General features: G+C 36.1%; 1 protein-coding gene across 1 annotated transcript in view; it reads right to left on the bottom strand.

The window, feature by feature from the left end:
- The window catches only part of LOC150081034 (uncharacterized), a 152,674-nt gene that overhangs the window by 72,666 nt on the left and 57,727 nt on the right, over positions 1-22,281 (bottom strand). The window contains exon 4 of the mRNA XM_090380895.1: positions 5,330-5,400. Within this exon, the coding sequence (XP_090237021.1) occupies positions 5,330-5,400 (71 nt within the window). The remainder of the gene's footprint in view (positions 1-5,329; positions 5,401-22,281) is intronic.

The raw sequence follows: 22,281 nt of genomic DNA, 5'->3' as shown, positions 1-22,281 counted from the left end.
ATATGATGTTAAAATTTATTTTTTGCATCCAGTTTCCTTGTTACTGCATCATAATATCCAATCTAGGACTGGTCAGGTAAGATCATCCTTTAAAACTAATCTATGCTATATTAATCCTGCTTGAGGAGTTCACTAATTTGTCTTTCTTCAAAACTTATTTTGTCAAGAATTGAATTTGGACATGAATCAGCACCAAAAACAAGTAACTGTTGTCCTTTTCAGTTTGGTAACTTAGAAAAATTCTGATACAATTTTTCTCACCACTTCTTGCCTCCTTTCTAAATAGATTTTTCAGAAGTGGCCACCATCCTATCAGTCCAATTTAAACATTTACTCAGATAGACAGTGCATACACACATGCTTCAAAACCTTTTTCCATTCAGTAGCATGCATTAATTGAAAACGTTTCAATCTGTTTCTCCTTTTAGCACTTATTTTTAGATAAAATAATAGCAAATGTCCATCAAAAATATTCATCTAGTTTCAAAAGAAGGTTTCTCTTTTTCAGCACATAATAATCAGATAAAAATATGTGCCTTCAAGTAAAACAGCAGGGTACTATTTCAATGCATTTATTGAAATAGTTTTTAAGAAAATTACACTACTCTTGTTAGGATTTTCTACTATTACATTATTTTTAAGAAGGATGTGGGAGAGTGCATTGAACTATTAAAGTTAATTATAAGTGCATCATTGGACTCAGGAGAGAATCCTCTGGATTGGAGGTGCCAGTGTATTGCTAATACATAAAAGAGATTCCAAATGTGGAGTGGGCAACTACTAACTGATCAGTGTGATTTCAGTGGTAGGGAAAATTGACGAAGCAATGATAGAGTGCAATACAGGGACATTTAGACATAAATGGAAATATGAAGGCTACATAATATGGTATTGTTAAAGGAATGTTTAACTAAACTAGTTAGCAATTTTTACACAGTTACTCATGAACTGGATATAATTTCAACATTGCTTATTTTGATGTTAGCAAAACATCTGATTCAGTTCCTCATGAAAGGTGAGGTTACTGAATAAGTATGAACATGTTGGAATCACAGTTAAGATTCTACAATGGACTGCAGGGTAGCTGTAGGGGGAAAGAAATGATTAATGGCTACTCTACAGATTGGTCTAGTGTAGTGGAGTACTCCAGTGTAACAAGCAGATCACCTTCAAAATGACTTGGAAAGGCTTCAAGGATGGTCAGAAAAGGGGCAGTTATGTTTTAATGAAGCAAACGGCAGAGTCTTACAAAAGGGCATGATTGGGGCGCTTGTGCTTCGAGTGCTTCCACATCAGAAATGTCATGTCTTGTTGGTTACTCACAGTCCACTGTGGTTAAGGCATACTAGCAATGACAGAATAACATACACTTAGCGGAGTTGAATTAAAAACAGTGGAAAAGAAAGGGATTTGGGAGTTACAATACAATCAGACATTAAATTCTCCAAGAAACATAGACAGATGGCAAAGACTACATTTCTTACACTACATTATATATTATCAACTTTTACAAGCCCCTATATGATTAATGCCAGCCATTACTAATGTCTTATTATTATGCTTAATGACTGACACAATTGATAAATATTCAATGAACTTTTAAAATGGCTCAGAACATTTTTGAAATGGAAGAAATTAATTTTATATACTTACTTTGAAAACAACCTTATGATATAAAAAAGCACGAACTTGAAAAAATTTTGTTTATTGTTTTGTAAGCACAAATCTTTGCTGATAATATAGTATTGTTATACACTCAGTGATTACTGAATTGTCACCACCCTATCCATAATGGACTATGCCACATAGCTCACAATATAAAAAGCCAAACAGCTTCCTACACTAGAGCAGTGGTAATTTGCATCTGGTTATGCAGTCAAAGTGATAAAGTAGCATTTATGGGACACAGAATATCAGAGTTTCAAAAGGGCATGATTGGGGAGCTTGTGCTTCGAGTGCTTCCACATCAGAAATGTCATGTCTTGTTGGTTACTCACAGTCCACTGTGGTTAAGGCATACAGAGAATGGTGTTGAATGAGTCAAACTACCTTCCACTGACAGAAATGCAAAGAATCACACAAGGTGGATGTTTGTGGTGAGTGGAGGGTGCAGTGTGTTGTACAGGCTCAACAGCAGTTCACTGTGTGATGACAGTTGACATTGCTATATAATATGGAGAATGCAAGAACAATAACCCAAATGACAATGCACTGCACCCTCAGATGTTTGGAGTCACAGCGGACAATGCCAGAGACACCCTCTCCATGCCACTGATTGACGTTGGAGGATTGGAAATGAGTGTGCTGGTTGGATGAGTTGAAATACCTGGTGCAACATGTTGATGAATGCCTTCATGTGTGGCTCAAGCAACAGGAGTCCATAAACCCATCATGCATGGTGCTCTCTCTCCAGGCAGGTAGTGGAGGTTGCTTAATATTAGGCATGCTTTTCTGGCAAGGTCTAGGACCCCTGGTGTGCATGGACCAACATTTCACTGGTGAGGTCTACTGGCAACTCTTAGGAGAAAACATGCACCCTGCCACGTTGCATTTTTTCCAGACAGAAATGGGATCTTCCAAGATAATATGCTATGTCATCGGACTTACACTGTGATGAGTGGTTGGAGGAACACAGTGAAGATATCACCCACCTTGACTGGCCTCCAAATTCGCCTGACCTCCTGTGGGAAGTGTGCACGCAACCGTCATCTATTCAAACTCTGTGGAAAGCCTTGTGGATCCCTATGGATGTCTTTAGACATCAAGTAAAGTCAGTGCCTAGGCAAATAGCAGCTGTTATCTGTACAAACTGTGACCCAACACAGGTAGTGGTCACAATTCAGTGATCACTGGGTGTATATACACATGCTTTTGTAACGTCACTGCAGCAATCTTCTTTGCTACAAGCAGGGCTCAGAATGATAACATCTAAGCTCTGCCATTAATCAAATGACATCAGTAATGACTATGAAGAAGACCTCTCTGCAATTGGAATACTGCGAAAAGCCATTAAAGATTCTCTTTCTGCATTCCAGTGCTCATCTAAAAACTCCTTCATTACCTCCCAATGCTTAAAGAAATCCATCAGTGTCAACATTGTTTCTTTTTCTCCACTTCTTTGTAAGGCAATTCCTGAGACTTGAATTTGCTCAATTGAACTAAGTCTTAAGTGTTGCCGTTAAGATTTTCAGGATGTGACACCAACGGTTCTTCAATATCATAGGCTCTAATTCCAAACTGAACAATCCTTTACTGCATTTTTTCAAGTGTCTCCTGGAAAGTCAGTGATGCATTTATACCTAACTTCCTTCATGTTGTATTCATATAGTAGAAACTGACTTTATCACAGGCTATTGTATCCTTGACATTGAAGCACTTCCAATAATCCCTTAAAGTGACTTTTCTCCTTTGGTAACCTCTAAGCATTTAGTGAATGTGATCATATAGTAGCATAGCTTAAATCAGCAATCACATCCAAGAACTGTAAGATATGTTGTTTGTTATTTGGTTTTTAGAAGCATTAGCAACTAAGGCCATATTGCTCCGGGGATATGCAGTGGTCATTCCCTGACCTTTCCGCATCCTCCGTATTTGGTGGTCACAGGCTCGAACCCCGGTCTAATCAAGAAGTGTGTGTGCTACGCACTGCTGCTCCTGCCCACCCGGCTACAGAGGCACCTAACTGTAAGATAAATTTTGCATTGTGGAAAGAAGATGGACTTCATTCTATCTCTGCCATTCTGTAACAATTTGTCTCACCAAGGTTGTCTGGGTGATTGTTGACAATTCACAATGCCTACTCTCTTTCTCTCTCAAGTTGTTCTCGCTTAGGTAAATTTTTGCTGTAAAACAAAGATTAAGCAATGGGCATAGTGGCAGAACCACTCTTGGAACAAAGTCCTAATAACCAAAGCATTCATATTTGGCTTCAAAGTCCAGTCTTCCAAAGCTCTTGGTTTATTACAGCAGTAAAATGTTGCTTTCATCTTAAAATCTCAGGTGATACTGTTTCCCAGAAGAAGTCAGTTGGTTCTTAAATAAACTTATGACTCAGCAAGTTCCTCTCATCCTTCAGGGTGAAATTTCTGTTAGACATCTTCTTCCAGAACAGTCCCACTTCGTCAATACTGAAGACTTGTTTAGGATCATATCTAAGCTTTTCAATAATTTGACCACATCCTGGCTGATCGGGGTAACGGTGTGTCAGACATTAGTGCTCATCGACTCACAACCAAATGAATAAGTATTAGTATAGGCCAAAAAAATAAAAACTTGTCTGTACAACTTTATCCTCTATTATCATAGATTTTCATCCCACAAGGTACCAGTCTAGCTGCTCCTTAAATTTCAGTGGCCTCTCAATCTCAACCGCTCGTTGATACGAGCGGTTGAGATTGAGTTTCTTTCCAGCAGTTGAAAACACACTGGCCAATTATAAGCTTTCTGAGGTCCACTATATTAGGTTCTCCCCAACAATGAATAAGAGAATTATGATGTTAAACAGTGTTATAATGGGCATTGAGGGTCCACTGTACTTAGTTTTTAATTCTACTACAAGTAGTTTTTCTCCTACACTTGCACTGCATAATGTTAAAATGTGTGCTAAGACAACAGCTGTTTGTAGAATGTAAACAAGAGAAGCTAAAGAAAACAGGCCCTGGAAGGTAATAATTGGAAGGAAATTGTGAGTTACGAATCTATATATATGCACAAGTTGAACAAGTTGTTTTAAAATTGCAAAAAACTAAAAAGTTGGCATCCTGTAATTCTTTTCCTGCTATTTTGAAAACCCAATGCAACTGTTATATCACACATTTTACATATGTTTTGCTGGCATCCTGGTTCACAAAACAGAAAAATGACACCATTTTGATGCTTTGGATTTATATCACTACACCTGAAATGCAACAATTCTGCTGCAAAAAGCACAAAATGAAAAACTTTAAGATAATTAAGTTGCTGGAAAGGGTTACTTAAATTGTTTAAGCTCATGGAAAATGTCAAACACTTAGTACTTTGTTTGTTGATGCTTCCTATTGTTTTCCACTTATATACTACCTGCAGCCATTGAACCATATGTTGTTTATGTTTTTAAACTATTTATGTCTACAGAATATATTTTTTCTTATGAGCTTGTTTCTGCTATAATTATGTAAACAAAGAAACAAACATATCTAGGTAGGCAAGTCTGTTTATATACATTAATCTGTAGAAAGATACACCAGAAAATGTAGTTTAAATTTTGCATTCAAACTCTTTTAAAACCAGCAGATTTGAAATTTTGTGGCATAACTATATTCGGTCTATAAAAAAAAAAAAAAAAACTCGCCTCAGAATCCTTTTCTACTTTGAGATTTAGTTCTTTATCAGTGTTTTTATTTTCTGACTTGATATTAATAGCTAAAAATATAAAAAAAGGAAAAAAGTAAGTTTATTAATTATCACAACAAGAAATGAAACAGTTTTATGTTTTTACATACACACACAAACAAACTTTCTCTCTATGGGCCAACAGTGAATGAAACAAGGCAAGAATCAAATTTCTCTATTATTGTTTATTATATGCAACATAATTCTCAAATCATTAGTAAGGAACCCAATTTCTACGTTTATCATACTTTCTATGATGACATAAACTAACTGAAGAACTGTCTATACATGATATCATCTTAAAATATTCATATTTAATAAAATACATTCATTAAAAAATAAAATAATATATATGTGACACTATCATAACATGAATGAAAAATATAACAGGAGTGAAATAATTAATAATACAACTAAAGAAAATTATTAGCAAGTGATATTTGAAATATTAGATAAAAACGTGATTTATTGGTATCAAAGGATCTATTTCTTTTTTATCCTGCAAGCTCAGTAATGAAGGGTATTCAACTGAAATCAGAGCTCAGAAGAAACTAGTTTTTTTTGGGTGAACTTTAAGCTGGAACTATTTCACATCTTTACAAAAAAAAATCTTAGAATCCTTTTTTTCTCATGAAGTTCCATTTCTGATTTTAACTTCCTTTGCTGATTATCATTCAAAAAATTAAAAAAAAAAAAGTTAACATTTTAAATTTCACTTTGACTGTATGATTAACTTGCAAACAGTGTCCAAAAAGTGCTGAGCAGGGGCAAAACTATAAGTTTTAACTCCCCCTCTCAACTTTTCAAGGTGACTTGTAGTCGCAAACCTCATAGTAGGGCAGATTTGCTACTTGAATCATACAACAACCCAAAACACAGGCATGGATCCCATACATGCTCTGTTAATCCTTTCTCTTGTTATTGCTATTGGGGTTTTCTGGTACAAGGGCTACTGATATTGCACCTATCAGGGTAATTAGCGCTACAGATGATGAATGCAGAGAAAGTAATCACACAGGTGGTAATACAGTTGAATTTGTTTTATAAAAGAAAAAAATTAGAGAGATTCATGCCATTATCTATTACCTATATATAGGAGAGTGACAAAAGTTCTTGTTGATCTGCCCTTTCTTTTACCAGAAGGGCAAGGTATATTCAAACTACAGAAAACAAAGGCTGGTCAACTGCACCCACCACCTGGGAGTGAAAGTGCACTGATAGTGGAGAGAGCGGGGAAACAATTACAAATGGCCCTACCAGTTAATCACATTTTGATACAGTTATATCAGTGGAGGAAGATATTGCAGCATTAATGGCAAAAAATGATTTACAAAGAATGATATATCATTTTAATTAAAAAAAAAAAACCATTCACATGTAAATTAGAATCAGAAGGGAAAAAGGACAGAACAAGTAATGAAGTTTATTGACTTTGGAGTACAAATAAAACAATTCAGGATTTTTTTTTTTTTTTTTTTTATGTGAACCCCAAACACGAGAGGTATTAGAACCTATAGTAATTAGTACCGTGCTTGGGTTGGAGGTTGAGAAGATGAAAGAAGATATTTGTTGACATTGGACTTGAACTTCTGTAGATTGTAATTTTCAGGAAATACATATAAAGGAAGGTTGTTCCAGAAAACGGCAGTTGAATGAATAAATGAGGAAGATGAAAAGTTGGTTCTGTGGGTTTGAAGTTGGACAGTAAATGGATGTTGGCTGGTGGTGGCACGTGTTCGGACTGTTTTGAATGAGAGAGCGGGAATTATAGAAGCCAATTCAGAAGAACAGTGCCCATGGAAGTATCTGTAGAAGAGGCATGCAGCAGAAACAGTACGTCTATGAGAAAGTGAGTGGAGAGACTCTGTTAGAAATGAATCATTAATTAACCTAACTGCCCTCTTCTGAATGGAATCTAGAAGCCTGAGAGAGGTTTTATGGACACCACTCCAGATGTGGGAACAATATTCCATGGCAGGGTGGATTTCCGATTTATACAGAGTGAGCAGCTGTTTGGAAGAAAAGTAACACCAAGAACGAAAGAGAAAACCAAGTTTTTTAGATGCAGAGGAAGCAATATTTGTAATGTGCTTGTGCCAAGAGAGATTAGAAGTCAGGGTAATCCCCAAAAGAGATATATCATTTTGCCTAGAAATCGGAGTGTCACTAAAGATAAGCATAGGAGCAGAAGAATCCTTTTTGCGAGATATAAGACAAGACTGAGTTTTAGAAGGATTGAAATGAACTAAGTTGTCTTTGCCCCACTGGAGAATTACCTGAAGATCGGCATTTAAGGAATTGGTAGCAGATTTTCGAGAAGTTGAAGCTGATTGAGCAGGACAAGGTTTCTCAAAATGGAAAGTGGAATGCAATGTGCTATCATCGGCAAAACTATGGATAGCATTTCCAGTCAATGGAAGAAGGTCATTAATATACAAGAGGAAAAGAGTGGGGAAAAGAACTGAACCTTGGAGAACATCGTCATTAGTGGAGAAGTTAGAAGACAGAGAGCCATCTACCATCACCCTCAGTGAGCGATCAGAGAGAAAACTGGATAACCAATTACTAAAAACAGCTGGCAAACCATAAGATGGAAGCTTGTTTAGAAGACCTTTATGTCAAACACGATCAAAAGCCTTTGAGATGTCAAGAGAAACTACTTGTGTTTCACCGAACCTTTCCACTGAATTAGTCCATAAATGGGTAACATAAGCCAGAATATCTCCAGGGGATCGACACTGACAGAACCCATACTGGCGATCGTTGATCAGACGGAAGGTTTCTAGGTAGTTTAAGAGTTGGCGGTTAATTGATTTCGCCATTACTTTAGAAAGAGCAGAAGTAATTGGATGGGAGGGATTTTTCACCCTTTTTAGGAACTGGCTGGATATGAGCAAATTTCCAAGCAGAAGGAAAAACACCTTTGGAATAAGAAAGTGAAAAAAGGCGGCAAAGAATAGGAGTAAGTTCAGAAGCACAAGGTTTGAGAACAAGTGGAGAAATACCATCAGGACCTGGAACTTTCTTAGCATCAAGATTCATCCAAAATCCTTCTGATATCCTTTTGATGGAAGACCACAGGAGGCATTGAATGGAGCGTGTTGGGAATGGTGGGAGGTGTTTTACCAAGATCATTAATACATGAGTTGGAAGTAAAATGGGATGCTAGCAGGCCAGCTTTATCCTTGGCTGAAGTGACAACAGAACCATCTGGTTTGGACAGAGGTGGGAGCAGAGATGGGCAAAAGTTGCAGCCAATAGCTTTGGCAAGAGACCAGAATGCTCGGCTACCATTAGGGCAAGAAGAAAGTTTTCTACATTTAACCTGTTCAAACTCTAGTTTGGACTGATTAATAACTGCTTTTCAATTGTTGCAAGCTTTGGTGTAGGCAGAAAATGAAACTGAAGAATTAGAAATAAGCCAATTACGATATGTAACATTCTTCTCTTGAACAGCCTTAGCACATTTATTGGAAAACCAAGGTTTAGATAAAGGACGAGATTTTAAAGTGGAGTGTGGGATAAAGGATTCCATTCCTGCAAGAATAATTTCACTGACAGGATCTGAGCAAACGTTAACATCAGAAGTTTTGAAACAGTAATCCGACCAAGCGAAGAAGAAAGGAAGTCTCACAGGTCATCCCATTTTGCATTCTTGTAATGCCAAACAACATGAGGTTGGGAATAGCCATGAGATAAAGGTTCCACTGGAGAAGAGACAATCACCAAGTTGTGATCTGAAGTGCCTAAAGGACCTCTCACTTCGACTGTGTACTTAGAAGGGTTGTTTGTGAAAAAAAGATCAAGTGTGTTGGCTGTATGATTAGGATTGTCCGGTATTCTTGTAGGTAAATGAACAAATTTGTGCTAGGTCATTAGTAATTGCTGAAGCCTCAGCATCTCGACCTGATGGGTCGGTGTGACTAGAAAACGGAAACCAGCTGGAGTTGTGAACATTAAAATCACCAAGGAGAATTACCTCACTGTTAGGAAAGTTGGACTGGAGAAAGTCAAGTTGCAAAGAGAGGAAGTCAAAGAGCTCCAAGTGATTAGTGGAGTTGGGAGAACGGTAGAGACAACAGATGAATTTGACACAATGAGGTAGAGTGATTTTAAGCCAGAGAAGATCAAAGAGAGGAGATTCCAAATTGCCAAGTCTCTGACAGGGAATATCAGAACGGACATATGCACAAGTACCACCTTTGAGGCATAAGGAATCATACAGCAAATAATTTGGGCATCTGTGATGAGCAGTAGTTGAATCAACAGGTAACTGAGATTCTGTCAGAAAAAGTACATGGGGTTTGGCAGACTGCAAGTGGAAATGGACATCGTTGAGATTAGAATTGAAACCACGTATAACCGTGAAATGAATTAGGAAGTTCTTGGAGGTTTAGATATTTTCGCAGATAAGCTTCCTCTATTAGTTTGACAATTCATGGTGTATTCAATAATAAGAAAAAGTGGGTGGGACGTGCTGTATGAAATAATGAAATTTTTGGATATGCCGTACACGTGGTAAGAATATACCCAGATCCTTGACATAATGTGGCCTCGATAATGCTTCCCGCATACACACTACTCGGACTCCCTCCAGTCACTATCTGGCAGAGTAGAGGTAGCAAGATTATACACTAGCTGATCCGGAAGCCTCCTACAGAGTTACCAATAGGTTCGGTCCAGTGTACTAACTAGCGACTGGCCTATGAACACCATTTTAGAGCTGTATCCTCGAAATGTAAGGAATATTTGATCTCGCCATGACGTTCATCATAACCTCAAAAGTGATCAATCATACTGCATGAAGGAAGAGATAGGGAAGGGCTGACCGGAACTTAGCTCTAGAGACTAAACATGGGTTCCACCACTTCAAGCCTCCAATAAGCAAAGTGGTGGTATTTCACCGGTTGATGAGAGTTATCTACCACCTAGTACTGCCTGGTAACATAGAGGGGCAGCGTTACTCCATGTGGTGTGGGCGCCACACCTTGACCCCTGCTTACGTTGGTTCACACCTGGGTGGTCACCCACCATGTACTTGTGCATGGAGGTTATACCCAGGATTACTAACAGTCCCACTATCATGTAGGTGCAAGCAGAGGATTTGGCTGTCACAGACCGTCCGGACTTCGTCGAAATTGGGTCCACTTGATTTGAGTGTCACCCGAATATCAGTTCCATCAGCGTTTTAGACTCCCAGGTAGCAAGTACAGCTTGTCTGGCATATCTGAGAGAATGTCTGTGACAACCTCAAGGACCAAAGGAATAACTTAAGGAGGAGTAGAAGAACAGGCATAAAAAGCAGAAGGGTCAAATAATATAATATATTTTGTAATAAGTCAACTGTTAATCAAAAAGATAAAGTTAAAATATATAAAACTATAATATATATACAGGGTGATTCACTACCACTGCGACAAACTTGCAGGAGGTGTAGGGGTTACAAATACGAATCGGAATCACATAGCATTGCAGGGTCCGAAATGCCTTCGTCATGTGGTAGAGGACGTTGAATCGGAGGTCGCGTTAGCAGCGATCCCGCTCTAAGTCAGCATTTGCGAACCAGTTCCCGAGGCAGTAGGATGGACGAGTATTCAAACATTGAACTGGCCGACATGCACCTTGCATATGGAGGTGCGGACTGTAATGGGCGCGCCGCTTTATGCTTGTACCAGGAACATTTACCGCACAGGCGTGCTCCTCATCATACAATTTTCGCACGTGTGCACAGAAGGTTACGTGAGACTGGTTGTTTCATGAGAGGTACCATGAATCGAGAGCGAACGACGAGGATGCCAGACAACGAGGAGAATGTCCTACATCTTGCAGAAGGCAATCCGAGTATAAGTACTCGAGCGATAGGCCAACGATTGGGTATTTCCCAATCCACTGTATGGAGGATACTGTCAACAAACCAAATGAGTTCATACCATCTGCAATCACGGGAGCCTGTGGATTATCCACTCCGGAGGACTTTTGCTACTTGGTTTCTTCAACAGAAACAGTTTGCAAATGCTAACTTACAACGGAATCGCTGTTTACGCGACCTCCCGTTCAACGTCCTCTACCGCATGACGAAGGCATTTTGGACCCTGCAATGCTATGTGATTCCGATTCGTCTTTGTGCCCCCTACACCTCCTGCAAGTTTGTCACACTGGTAGTGAATCACCCTGTATATTTTTTTTTATGAAAACCCCAAACATGGGAGGTATTAGAACTTATAGTACTGTGCATGGATTGGAGGTTGAGAAGATGAAAAAAGATATTTGTTGACATCAGACTTGAACTTCTGTAGATTGTAATTTTCAGGAAATACATATGAAGGAAGGTTGTTCCAGAACACAGCAGTTGAATGAATAAACAAGGAAGATGAAAAGTTTTTCCTGTGAGTTTGAAGTCAGGCAGTAAATAGATGTTGGCTGGTGGTTTTGAAAGAGAGGGTGGGAATTATAGAAGCCAATTCAGAGGAACAGTGCCCATGGAAGTATCTATACAAAATGCATGCAACAGAAACAGTACTTCTATGATACAGAGAGTGGAGAGACTCTGTTAGAGATGAGTCATTAATTAACCTAACTGCCCTCTTCTGAATGGAATCTAGTAGTCTGTGTGTGTGTGTGTGTGTGAGAGAGAGAGAGAGAGAGAGAGAGAGAGAGAGAGAGAGGTTTTGGGGGCACCACTCCAGATGTGAGAACAATATTCCATTGTAGAGCGGATTTGTGATTTGTACAGAGTGAACAACTGTTTGGAGGAAAAGTAACACTAAGAGCAAAAGAGAAAACCAAGTTTTTTATATGCAGAGGAAGCAATATTTGTAATGTGCTTGTGCCAAGAGAGATTAGAAGTCAGGGTAATTCCCAAAAGAGATATATCCTCTTACCTAGAAATCGGAGAGTCACCAAAGATAAGCATAGGAGAAAAAGAATCCTTTTTGTGAGATATAAAATAGGACTGAGTTTTAGAAGGATTTAAATCTACTAAGCTGTCTTTGATCCACTGGAGAATTACGTGGAGATCGGCATTTAAGGAATTGGTAGCGGATATTCCAGAAGTTGAAGCTGATAGAGCAGGGCAAGCTTTCTCAAAATGGAAAGTGGAATGCAATGTGCTATCATCGGCAAAACTATGGATAGGATTTCTGGTCAATGGAAGAAGGTCATTATTATACAAGAGGAAAAGAATGGGGGAAAGAACTGAACCTTAGGGGACACCAGCATTAGTGGAGAAGTTAGAAGGCAGAGAGTCACCTACCATCACCCTCAAGTGAGCAGTCAGAGAGAAAACTGGATAACCAATTACAAAAAACAGTTGGTAAACCATAAGATGGAAGCTTGTTTAGAAGACCTTATGTTAAACACGTTCGAAAGCCTTTGAGATGTCAAGAGCAACTTCTTGTGTTTCACCGAACTTTTCCATTCAATTTGTCCATAAATGGGTAACATAAGCCAGAATATCACCAGTGGATCGACACTGATGGAATCCATACTGACGATCGTTGATCAGATGGATGGTTTCTAGATAGTTTAAGAGTTGGTGGTTAATTGATTTCTCCAATACTTTAGAAAGAGTAGAAGTAATTACAATGGGATGATAACTGGATGGGAGGGATTTGTAACCCTTTTTCAGAACTGGCTGGATATGAGTAAATTTCCAAGCAGAAGGAAAAACACTTTTGGAATAAGAAAGTGAAAAAAAGGCAGAAAAGAACAGGAGTAAGTTCAAGGGGCACAGGTTTTGAGAAAAAATGGAGCTTTCTTAGCATCAAGATTCATCAAAATCCTTCTGACATCCTTTTGACGGAAGACCACAGGAAGCATTGAATGTAGTGTGTTGGGAATGGTGGGAGGTGTTTTTCCAAGATCATTAATACATGAGTTGGAAGAAAAATGGGATGCTAGCAGGTCAGCTTTATCCTTGGCTGAAGTGACAATAGAACCATCTAGTTTTGACAGAGGTGGGAGCAGAGATGGGCAAAAGCTGCAGCCAATAGTTTTGGCCAGAAACCAGAATGCTCGGCTACCATTAGGGCAAGAAACAAGTGTTCTACTCTTAGCCTGCTCAAAATCTGGTTTAGACTGATTAATAACTGCTTTTCAACTGTTGCAAGCTTTGGTGTAGGCAGAAATGAAGAATTGGAAACAAGCCAATTACAATATGCAACGTTCTTCTCTTGAACAGCTTTAATGCAATAATTGAATTAAATTAAAATTAAGCAAATTTAAATTGCAAAAATTAAATTAAAATAAAGACAGAAAAAATGAAGAAATTAAGAATAGCAAACATAAGAGACAGCATATCCATCAACATGTTGCCAGGAATTTAATGTAAATTAAATTAAAGTAGTAGTAAGAAGAATACAACCAAAATACAATAGAAAAAATTGAAGTATATGCGAACAAAAATTGTGGGACTCAATTGTTGTTTGTTCTCGATTTTTGGTTTTTCATTTATTTGTTTTTTTTGTTCATAGTTTATGGTATCATTATCATGATATTTCACATTATTTGGCCTCAGCTTTATCATGAGGGTGCCGGTCTAAATTTGTTCTTTATTAGCATTTAAATTTATTGTACAATTGCCTTTTATTTGAAGTATTAAAAACTTTTAGGTATATATTATTTGCACATTCTTCTTTTTTCTTTTTTTCCCTCCTTTTTCTCCTCTCACTTCTATTTTTTCTAATGTATTTTAGTTGTATTTACTTTCTGTGGTGCTTATCCTTCTTAAGAAGCACTGCAGAATTCCTACTTTAATTTAATTAAACTACAATAATATATATAATGTACACAATTGAGACAAAGGATTCAAAAGCACAAAAAAATAAATAAATAAACGAAACTACAAAAATAAAAATATTAAGGAAAATATACAAAAAACATTAAAAGATAAAATTAAGAGCAAAAACATCAGAAAAAATGTAGATTGAAACGATGAAAATAATTCAACCTATTAATAAATTAATGCATAAAAGGAAAAAGAATGGAATGAGAATAACACATAGATAGGAATGGCAACCTGGATATAGTAAAAAATAAACTGAGAAGCCTGATGAGTTATTAGTTTAACGCGTTTGCTGGGGAAACACAAGCTTGCATCAAAACAAATTGCAACTTTTGTGTCTTAGTATCAATCTGCATCCATCAAACTGTTGTCTATAAATGAGTGCTGTAAAAGGAAAGGCACATGAAATGAACAACTGATTGATATCAGCACACAGATTGAACAATGGGCTATTTGCATTATGTTTAGGATTTTGCTTAGAGTCAATCATACTCTCTAGAGAGTGCTATAAAAGTTATATTCTTGGTTCATAGTTTCATATGTTCTTTGTTTATGCCGATGTTATTTTATCTAGTTTGGTATTTTACATAAAAAGAAAAGGTAAAATTTTTCTGAAGATTACTGAATTTTAGTTCTTTAGTTTGTGAAAAACAAAACATATCCTTAGTGTGTATCTACTGATAAAAATTTAGTGTAAAAAGTGTTTTCCTATAAAATTTTACCATAAAAGGTTGTTATTAATGGATCCACCTGAGATATCATGCCATAAAATATAAAAACATAAACAATAAAATAAAAAATATAAAAAAATATTATGTTACACTAAAGGCTCAATTTAGCATTAATTACAAAAATAACCTATATAAAATAAGCAGCTATATTATGATTTATTATAGTTAAACTATAAATTAGCTGTTAAGTATAATTTTCCTATAGAACACTTTAACAACTGAATCAGAAATATGTTAGATTATATTACCAATAAAATAAGAAACTGCATAACTATGAACAATCAGATGGTTTCAATAATACAACCATTAAACAAAAAAAAAATCAATGCGTTTCAAGATAAATTAAAAGAGTAGATAAAGCAATAAATAACTCTGCCATCTACTGTAAAATATTTTATGCAGAAACACTTAAAATGAAATATCCAAAGATGCATGAACAAAAAAAAGTTACTGCTAGCAATATCTGTACTATTCAAAAGTTGTTAGCACTGCACAAGAGACTAAAAACCAAAATGGATAATACAAATATCCCATTGTTATATATGAATCCCAACTTCTATGTTTAGTTTTGGGTATATAACTAATGGCAAAAACAGTTATACTAATGTAGTTTCTAGTAAGTTTGAAAAGGCACTAAAAAGTATATTTAAAAATTTAGACAGCATTTAAATAATTAACAGTAATAATGAAGTATTAAGACTTATAAAAGCCAACCCTAGCACATGAAAGGCAGAACTGCATGACTTTGCTAATGTACCTTCTATCCCTCTAGATAAATTAAAAATGTATATAAACTTCTGCCTTTTTAAAAATTTTATACTATGTATGAAGGTAAAGACATTTATAGAAAAGTGAGACACCCATGGGATCAGAGGCATCTGAATTAGCTGCATATCTGTTTATACATTATTATGAAAGATAGTACACAAGAGACCAATAAAGAAACAAAAGCATAATGATACACACAAATGATTTGATCTCATATGGTTGTAAATAATAAAAAAAAAAAACTAAGCAAAATATACCCACAAAAATTCATACTGTCATTATTTATTTGGATTTTGCAAAGTTTTCAAACTTAGTTTCACATGAAGGGTAAAGTCCTCACATGGATTGCATGATGGCTGCAGGACAAGAGGCAGAGAGTTGTAATTAATGATTAGTCTCTTCAAAGTGGACTAGGTTGGTTGAGTCCCCTCTGAACCATTTCTGATTTTCTTAAATGACACTGATGGAGGGATAAGTGGTGTGATGTCAAAATTTCCATATGATGTTAAGATTGGGAAAGTGGTTAATGATCAGCTCCAAGAAGAGCATCTTCAGGACAACTTGGATAAGCTTTGAGGGCAGTCAAAAAAGTAGCAGCTACACTGTGCTGCCACTTTATTAGGTACACCCCTGGTGTGCACACAAATGGTTTGTCCCACAACGCTGCAAGTCACATGACCACAGTTGTGGATATAAACACAGCAGAACAACCTTTCTAGTATCAGTTAAGCATACAAACCGTAGCAAGAATGGGGAAAAGGAGGGGATTTAACGAGAATTTACCAAGGGGATTTAGATTAAAGAGAATTTACCAAGGGGATTTACCAAGAATGGGGATTTAACGGACTTCAAATGTGGCATGGTAGTAGGTGCAAGATGTGCTGGACAAAGCATCTCTGAAACGGCAGTTCTCCTAAACTTTTCACGTACCACAGTTTCAAGGGTATATCGAGAATCGAGCAATGAACAGAAAATTTTCTTCCACTCCTGTGGAAGAAAATAGCTTGTTGATGAGACAGGTCAGAGGAGGATAGCTAGAATTGTACAAGCAAACAGATGGGCCGCAATGTCACACATCACATCAGAATACAGCCTTGGTGTGCAGAACAAAATATCGCAACAGACCACTAGTCGCAAATGGGCTACAACAGCTGACGGCCGCATCGCTTACCTTTATTATCAATGAAGAACAAGACAGCACACCTCCTGTGGGCACAGCAACATCAGCACTGGACTATTAAGGATTGGAAAACAGTTACTTGGTCTGACAAGTTGAAGTTGCTGGTGCATCATGCTGATGGAAGGTTCAGAATTTAGTGAAAACAACATGAATCGATGGACCCGTCATGTTTGACGACTACTGTGCAAGTTGGTGGGGGCAGTGTTATGGTGTGGGGAATGTTTTCTTGGCACACATTTGGTCCATTGATACCCATAGATTCATGTCTGAATGCCACATTGTACCTAATGAGCTGGAAAGGGTTGTTCACTGCAGGCCTACACCTCTGTTGAATCTCAAGGATCTTCATGACACACTCATGTCTGCATGGTACTCCATTCCTGCACATTTTCAGAATCTTGTTCAATCTATGCCTAGACAAATTCAGGCTGTTTTGAAGGCTAAAGGAGGCTCAACATGCTACTAGGTGGGTGTACCTAATAAAGTGGCTGCACAGTATATGTTTTAATGCTGCAAAATAGAAGGTCTTACATTTGGAAATTAGCAACCTCAAAAGAACTGAATTAAAAACTGTAAAGGAAAAAAAAACAGATTTGGAGCTATTATGATACAGGCAGACTCAGTGCCAGGTCAGCGATTTATCAAATGTTTGCTTGTACAAATAGAGGTTATAATCCCACCGTAAAAGGAAATTTGGTCACAATGGAATAATGTGTCCAAGTATGGAGACAGTACCTAAAAAAGGACATCAAACCATCAAACTGCTTGAAAAGTTACAAAGACAAGCAACATGCCTGTGAGATTAGCAAAAAGGCATCTATATGACTAAAGGTTTTGAATATGCCTTCAGAGCTTGATAATAGGTAGCTCATTATGGAATCTGATTGAGGTTCAGAAGGCTCTGCAAGGGGAGAGTAAATGAACAAAGGTGAAATTTTCAGTTAGATATGATACTAAAACTAGGGAATAAATTCAAATTATAGGTTTAGGTAGAGAGTGGATTGTAGGAAGTTTTTTTTTTCAGGCAGCAAGTTGTTAATTAAAAAATAAGTTAATCCTTGGATAGTCGCGGCTGACAGCTTGGGGAAATTCAAAAGGTTCACCTGGAACACAGTTTTTAAGCCTATTTTAAACTATGAAAATGGCACTGTATAAGAAATAAAGGAATTAAAAATTGAAATAAAGGAATTAATAATAAAAACTATAATTTTTTTCCCAGTTAGTTGGGTTCTGGTTTAATTCCCTGGGTTAAGCAAACTTAGAAAATACTACCGTTCATTTTTGTATATGCTTCTTCATGTGATATTTTCATAAAAGCAGAATCAATCATATGGCAATCAGTTTATTTCACAAGAAGCAAGCTACCTAACATCATGTATATAGTTCTAGAATGAGCACCAGATTTTTGAAATCACAACATCTATAGCAGACCCTTCTTGTGAATTGCTTGTGATACAATTATGTCCCTGTTGTAATCTTTGAGGTCACACATTGACACAATGACATTCTATTCCCATTTTCAATGAATTTAATCTGATCTGCCCTAATGGATCAGATATATAAATAATGTTAGCTTGAACCTGGAAAAACCTCTGAAAAAAAATTTGTTTTCTAAATCTGCAATGTTTGGTTTGGTTCAGTTTTCTTTCCTCCAGTACTTTCTCCTTCTATAGCCCCCTTTTCAATCATATCATCATTTGAAAATCATGATGTCAACAATATAATTCCAATTTTTTTTACAATTTTCATCTTAATATTCTCCCCTTTTCAATTTTGTTGATTATTTTCTGCTTCTCTGGAATTCTTTTTCCATAAAATTTTCTTTTGTTACCTAAATCACTCATCCACGATGCTGTTTTTTATATACTAATACCATAAAATAACCTGAATTAAACATCACAACTTAATTAAAACATAGTATTACCACAGAGATTATATATAAACCTTCATAGGTTCCAAGTAGAAAAATGAAGAAGACGGATAAAGCCAATGCATCAAATCACAGCTGTTATTTCAAAAAAAAACAAAAAAAAAAAAAAAACACCACCGTACAAATATAGCACTGCATTCCTTTTCGTTTCATAAAGTCAGCCTTTGCACTATTCATAATAGTTCAAAGAAAACCAATCAATTGTTATTTAAACTGCATTTTTCATTTCAGTACTTTGCATTTGCAAATACTACAAGAACTACTTCCTGTAGAAGGTGATCTAAGGAACATACTGTATAATATAAGATAAACATATTGGCATATCCTCACTTCCAACTGAAGGAATACAATGTGTGTGAGAGAGAGAGAGAGAGAGAGAGAGAGAGAGAGAGAGAGAGAGATAGGGGGGGGATAGCTAATAGTGCAAAAGAGAGGAATATAATTTCAAATTAACAACATTTCTCTTCCCTAAATAAACTATGATTGAAGTAAAAATTAACTTATATTTTAAATTATCCAAGGTTATCCAAATTATCTAAATACATAAAACCTCATTCTTGCTTTAATCTTGTTCTCTAGATAATGATTTCAATGGTTGAGATGTGCTTAAAAAGCCAATCTTAACCCTGCAGTAGGCACAGAAAAAAAATAAAAATAAAAAAACATATGAGCAAGCATGCTGCTGAATTGCATACAATGCTTAATACAGAGTGTCCAAAACATTTTGCCTGATTTTGGTATAAATTATTAAATACAGGTAATTCTTGTATAACACAGTAGTTAGGTTCCTATAAAATCTTGTGTAGTGCGAAACTGTGTTATACAGGACTAAGAACCAGTACACAAAGGAGGTTATGTTCCAAAGGGAGTTTTCTTTTTTTTTTTTTTTTTGAAATAAACGTTCTGTTGGGCATTTTTTCCACCAAAGACTTGTCTGATTGGCATTGAAAACTTGATGTGGTATGTATCTGTGCTCTTCAATAATTTTTTGAAATTCCTCCGCATACTTCTTGGCAGCTTCATTATCAGCTGATGCATTTTCCCCTTGAATTCTTATGTTATGTAATGAGAAGCGATTTTTAAATCGCTCAAACCAACCTTTACTTAACAGAAGGTTCTTCATTTTCTTTTAAATGGTTATAAATTTTTAGTGCCCTTTATTTAATTACACTGCCATCTAATGGAATCCATTTTGTACTGCTATCGTCAATCAAAATACTGAGTGCTTTTTCCATTTTCTCAATTACTGGTGCTTGGGAATGAGCTGTCATATTTTTGGGAAATGAAAGATCCTGCAGCAGCAGCAGTTCTAATTTTCTGTTCATTTTTCTTTATGGTCTGGATTGTTGCTTCATTTAAATTTAAACTTTTTGCAATGTATGATATCTTTTCACTTTTTTAAGACAATCCAAAATTTGTACCTTTGATTCCAGAGAAATAAAGTTTCTTTGAGAGGTGTTTTTTACTTTCTTTAGGCATAATTTAGGGCTGAAATTTAATTCACAACAAAGAAATTATTCCAATACGGTTTTAAGAACAAAGTTTAATAGTACATACCTGAAAAAATTTATAAACAATCAAATAAAAACCAAAATAACTGTACAAAACCTTAAAGTCACAAATTTTTATGGCTTCAAATATGCATAAGTTCAATAGCACAGAACCTAACACGGCTTTCTCAACAAAATACAGGGATTTTCCAATTTTTTTTTTTTTTTTTTTTGCATAACTAGCGAGTCAACAGCAGGGATTGACAAAAAAGAATCAAAATGTTGAAAAATTACATCCAACATAATAACAGGGTCTTCCCCCCCTGCACAAAAGCTCAAAAATACCATGTATGCGAGGTTTGCTACTGTTGACAAATGCAAGGTACTGCATGTGAGTACTAGTAATCCCAGATTAATGTTCCAACTGTGTGGTATTACACTCAGGGTAGTGGAAAGTGAAAAAGACCAGGGATAATTGTACAATCAGATATCAAGTTCTCTGGGCAGTGAAAACAGGCTGCCAGGACAGTTCATGGAGTTTTGTCAATGATATATAGGAATTTTGATAGCAGGGATAAGGAGATGATTATCCCATTGTATAAGGCAATGGTTAGGCTCAGTGGTGTAGCCAGGGTAGAGTCAGCAGGTACACCGTACTCTTCCCCCCATACCAAAATCTGGTATTGTGGTGCATTTTTAGAAAAGTAATTCTGCAATATACATTGTACAACTTAAGTATTTATTCAATGTTTTTAAAAACATTAACTTTTATATCTATAACTCATCGTTCTCAAAAAACTTAAACATACTTATTAAATATATTAATAAAATAATCATGTATAAAATAGTTTGTTGTATTATTTACATGTGTTATATAATATTTTTGTAATACAAGCATGTACAGATATTCAGACAGGTCTTATTTAAAACCAAAAATGACAGGTAGGTTAACATTAGGCAATTTGCACATTTTTTTGTGAATGTACCTGATGAGAAAAGATCCTGGCTACACCACTGGTTAGGCTGCATCTTAAGTACTGCATACAGGTCTGGAGATCTCATTTAAAAAAAGGATGTGGATGTGTTGGAATGGGTACAGAGAAGGAAAATGAAATTGATGAGGAGAATAAAACGTGACTTTTACCAAGAAAGGTTCCATTCTGCAAATAGCAGTCTACAGACTAGGCATCTACAAAGTGATATAGTCGAGGTGTTTATGGCTTTGAATGGATTCAGCAAGCTCAATGCTGGTGACATTTTTCCTCTTGCTCAGACTGCACACATGAGGGAGCATAAATTCAAACTGAGGTTGCAAAACAGATGTGTGGAAGTTGCCTTTAGCCAATAGCTGGTTGATTGTTGAAAGAAACTTCCATCCATTGTTGTGGAAGTGTCGAGTTTGAATAAATTAAAGGAAGAAATAGAAAATATTAGTAGTGACAATATTAGTAGTGACAAATGATGCAAGAAATCAATAAGCTTGATTTCTTGCATCATTTGTCACTACTAATATTAACATCAAGAAAACAAAAAGGAATAAGTTTAGATACTAAAATGGACATAAATAAAAAGGATAGAAGCTGGTAACAAGAAAAGTGAAGTGCACAACATTTCAGATTAGTACAATCAACTTTAAAGACAATTTTAAACCAATCTAATAAAATAAAAGCTTCTATGCAACGTTGTATGGATAATACCATAATACCATTTTTTTAATTATATCGATAATACCATAATACCATTTTTTTAATTATATGGATAATACCATAATTTTTTAAATAAAATAAATTTTAAAAAATTTTATTTCAGATTGCAGCAGTAGCGGGATGATTACAAAAGTGCATCAATCATGAAGGAGAACAATTTTAACAGGCTGATTAATTCACTGGCTAAAATAATTTGGAAAATAAAATTACTGTTCTTTTTGCATTCTGATTTTACAAAAATAACAATAATAATGGTGATAAAAATACAGTTCATAATTTGACTTTTATTCTACCAATTGGTGCAGAACCACATGCCAGTTAGCC

The sequence above is a fragment of the Mastigoproctus giganteus genome, chromosome 9 (genome assembly GCF_048544385.1).
Source record: "Mastigoproctus giganteus isolate SK-2022 chromosome 9, ASM4854438v1, whole genome shotgun sequence".
Classification (NCBI taxonomy): domain Eukaryota; kingdom Metazoa; phylum Arthropoda; class Arachnida; order Uropygi; family Thelyphonidae; genus Mastigoproctus; species Mastigoproctus giganteus.
This window is presented reverse-complemented; position numbering and strand designations above follow the sequence as displayed.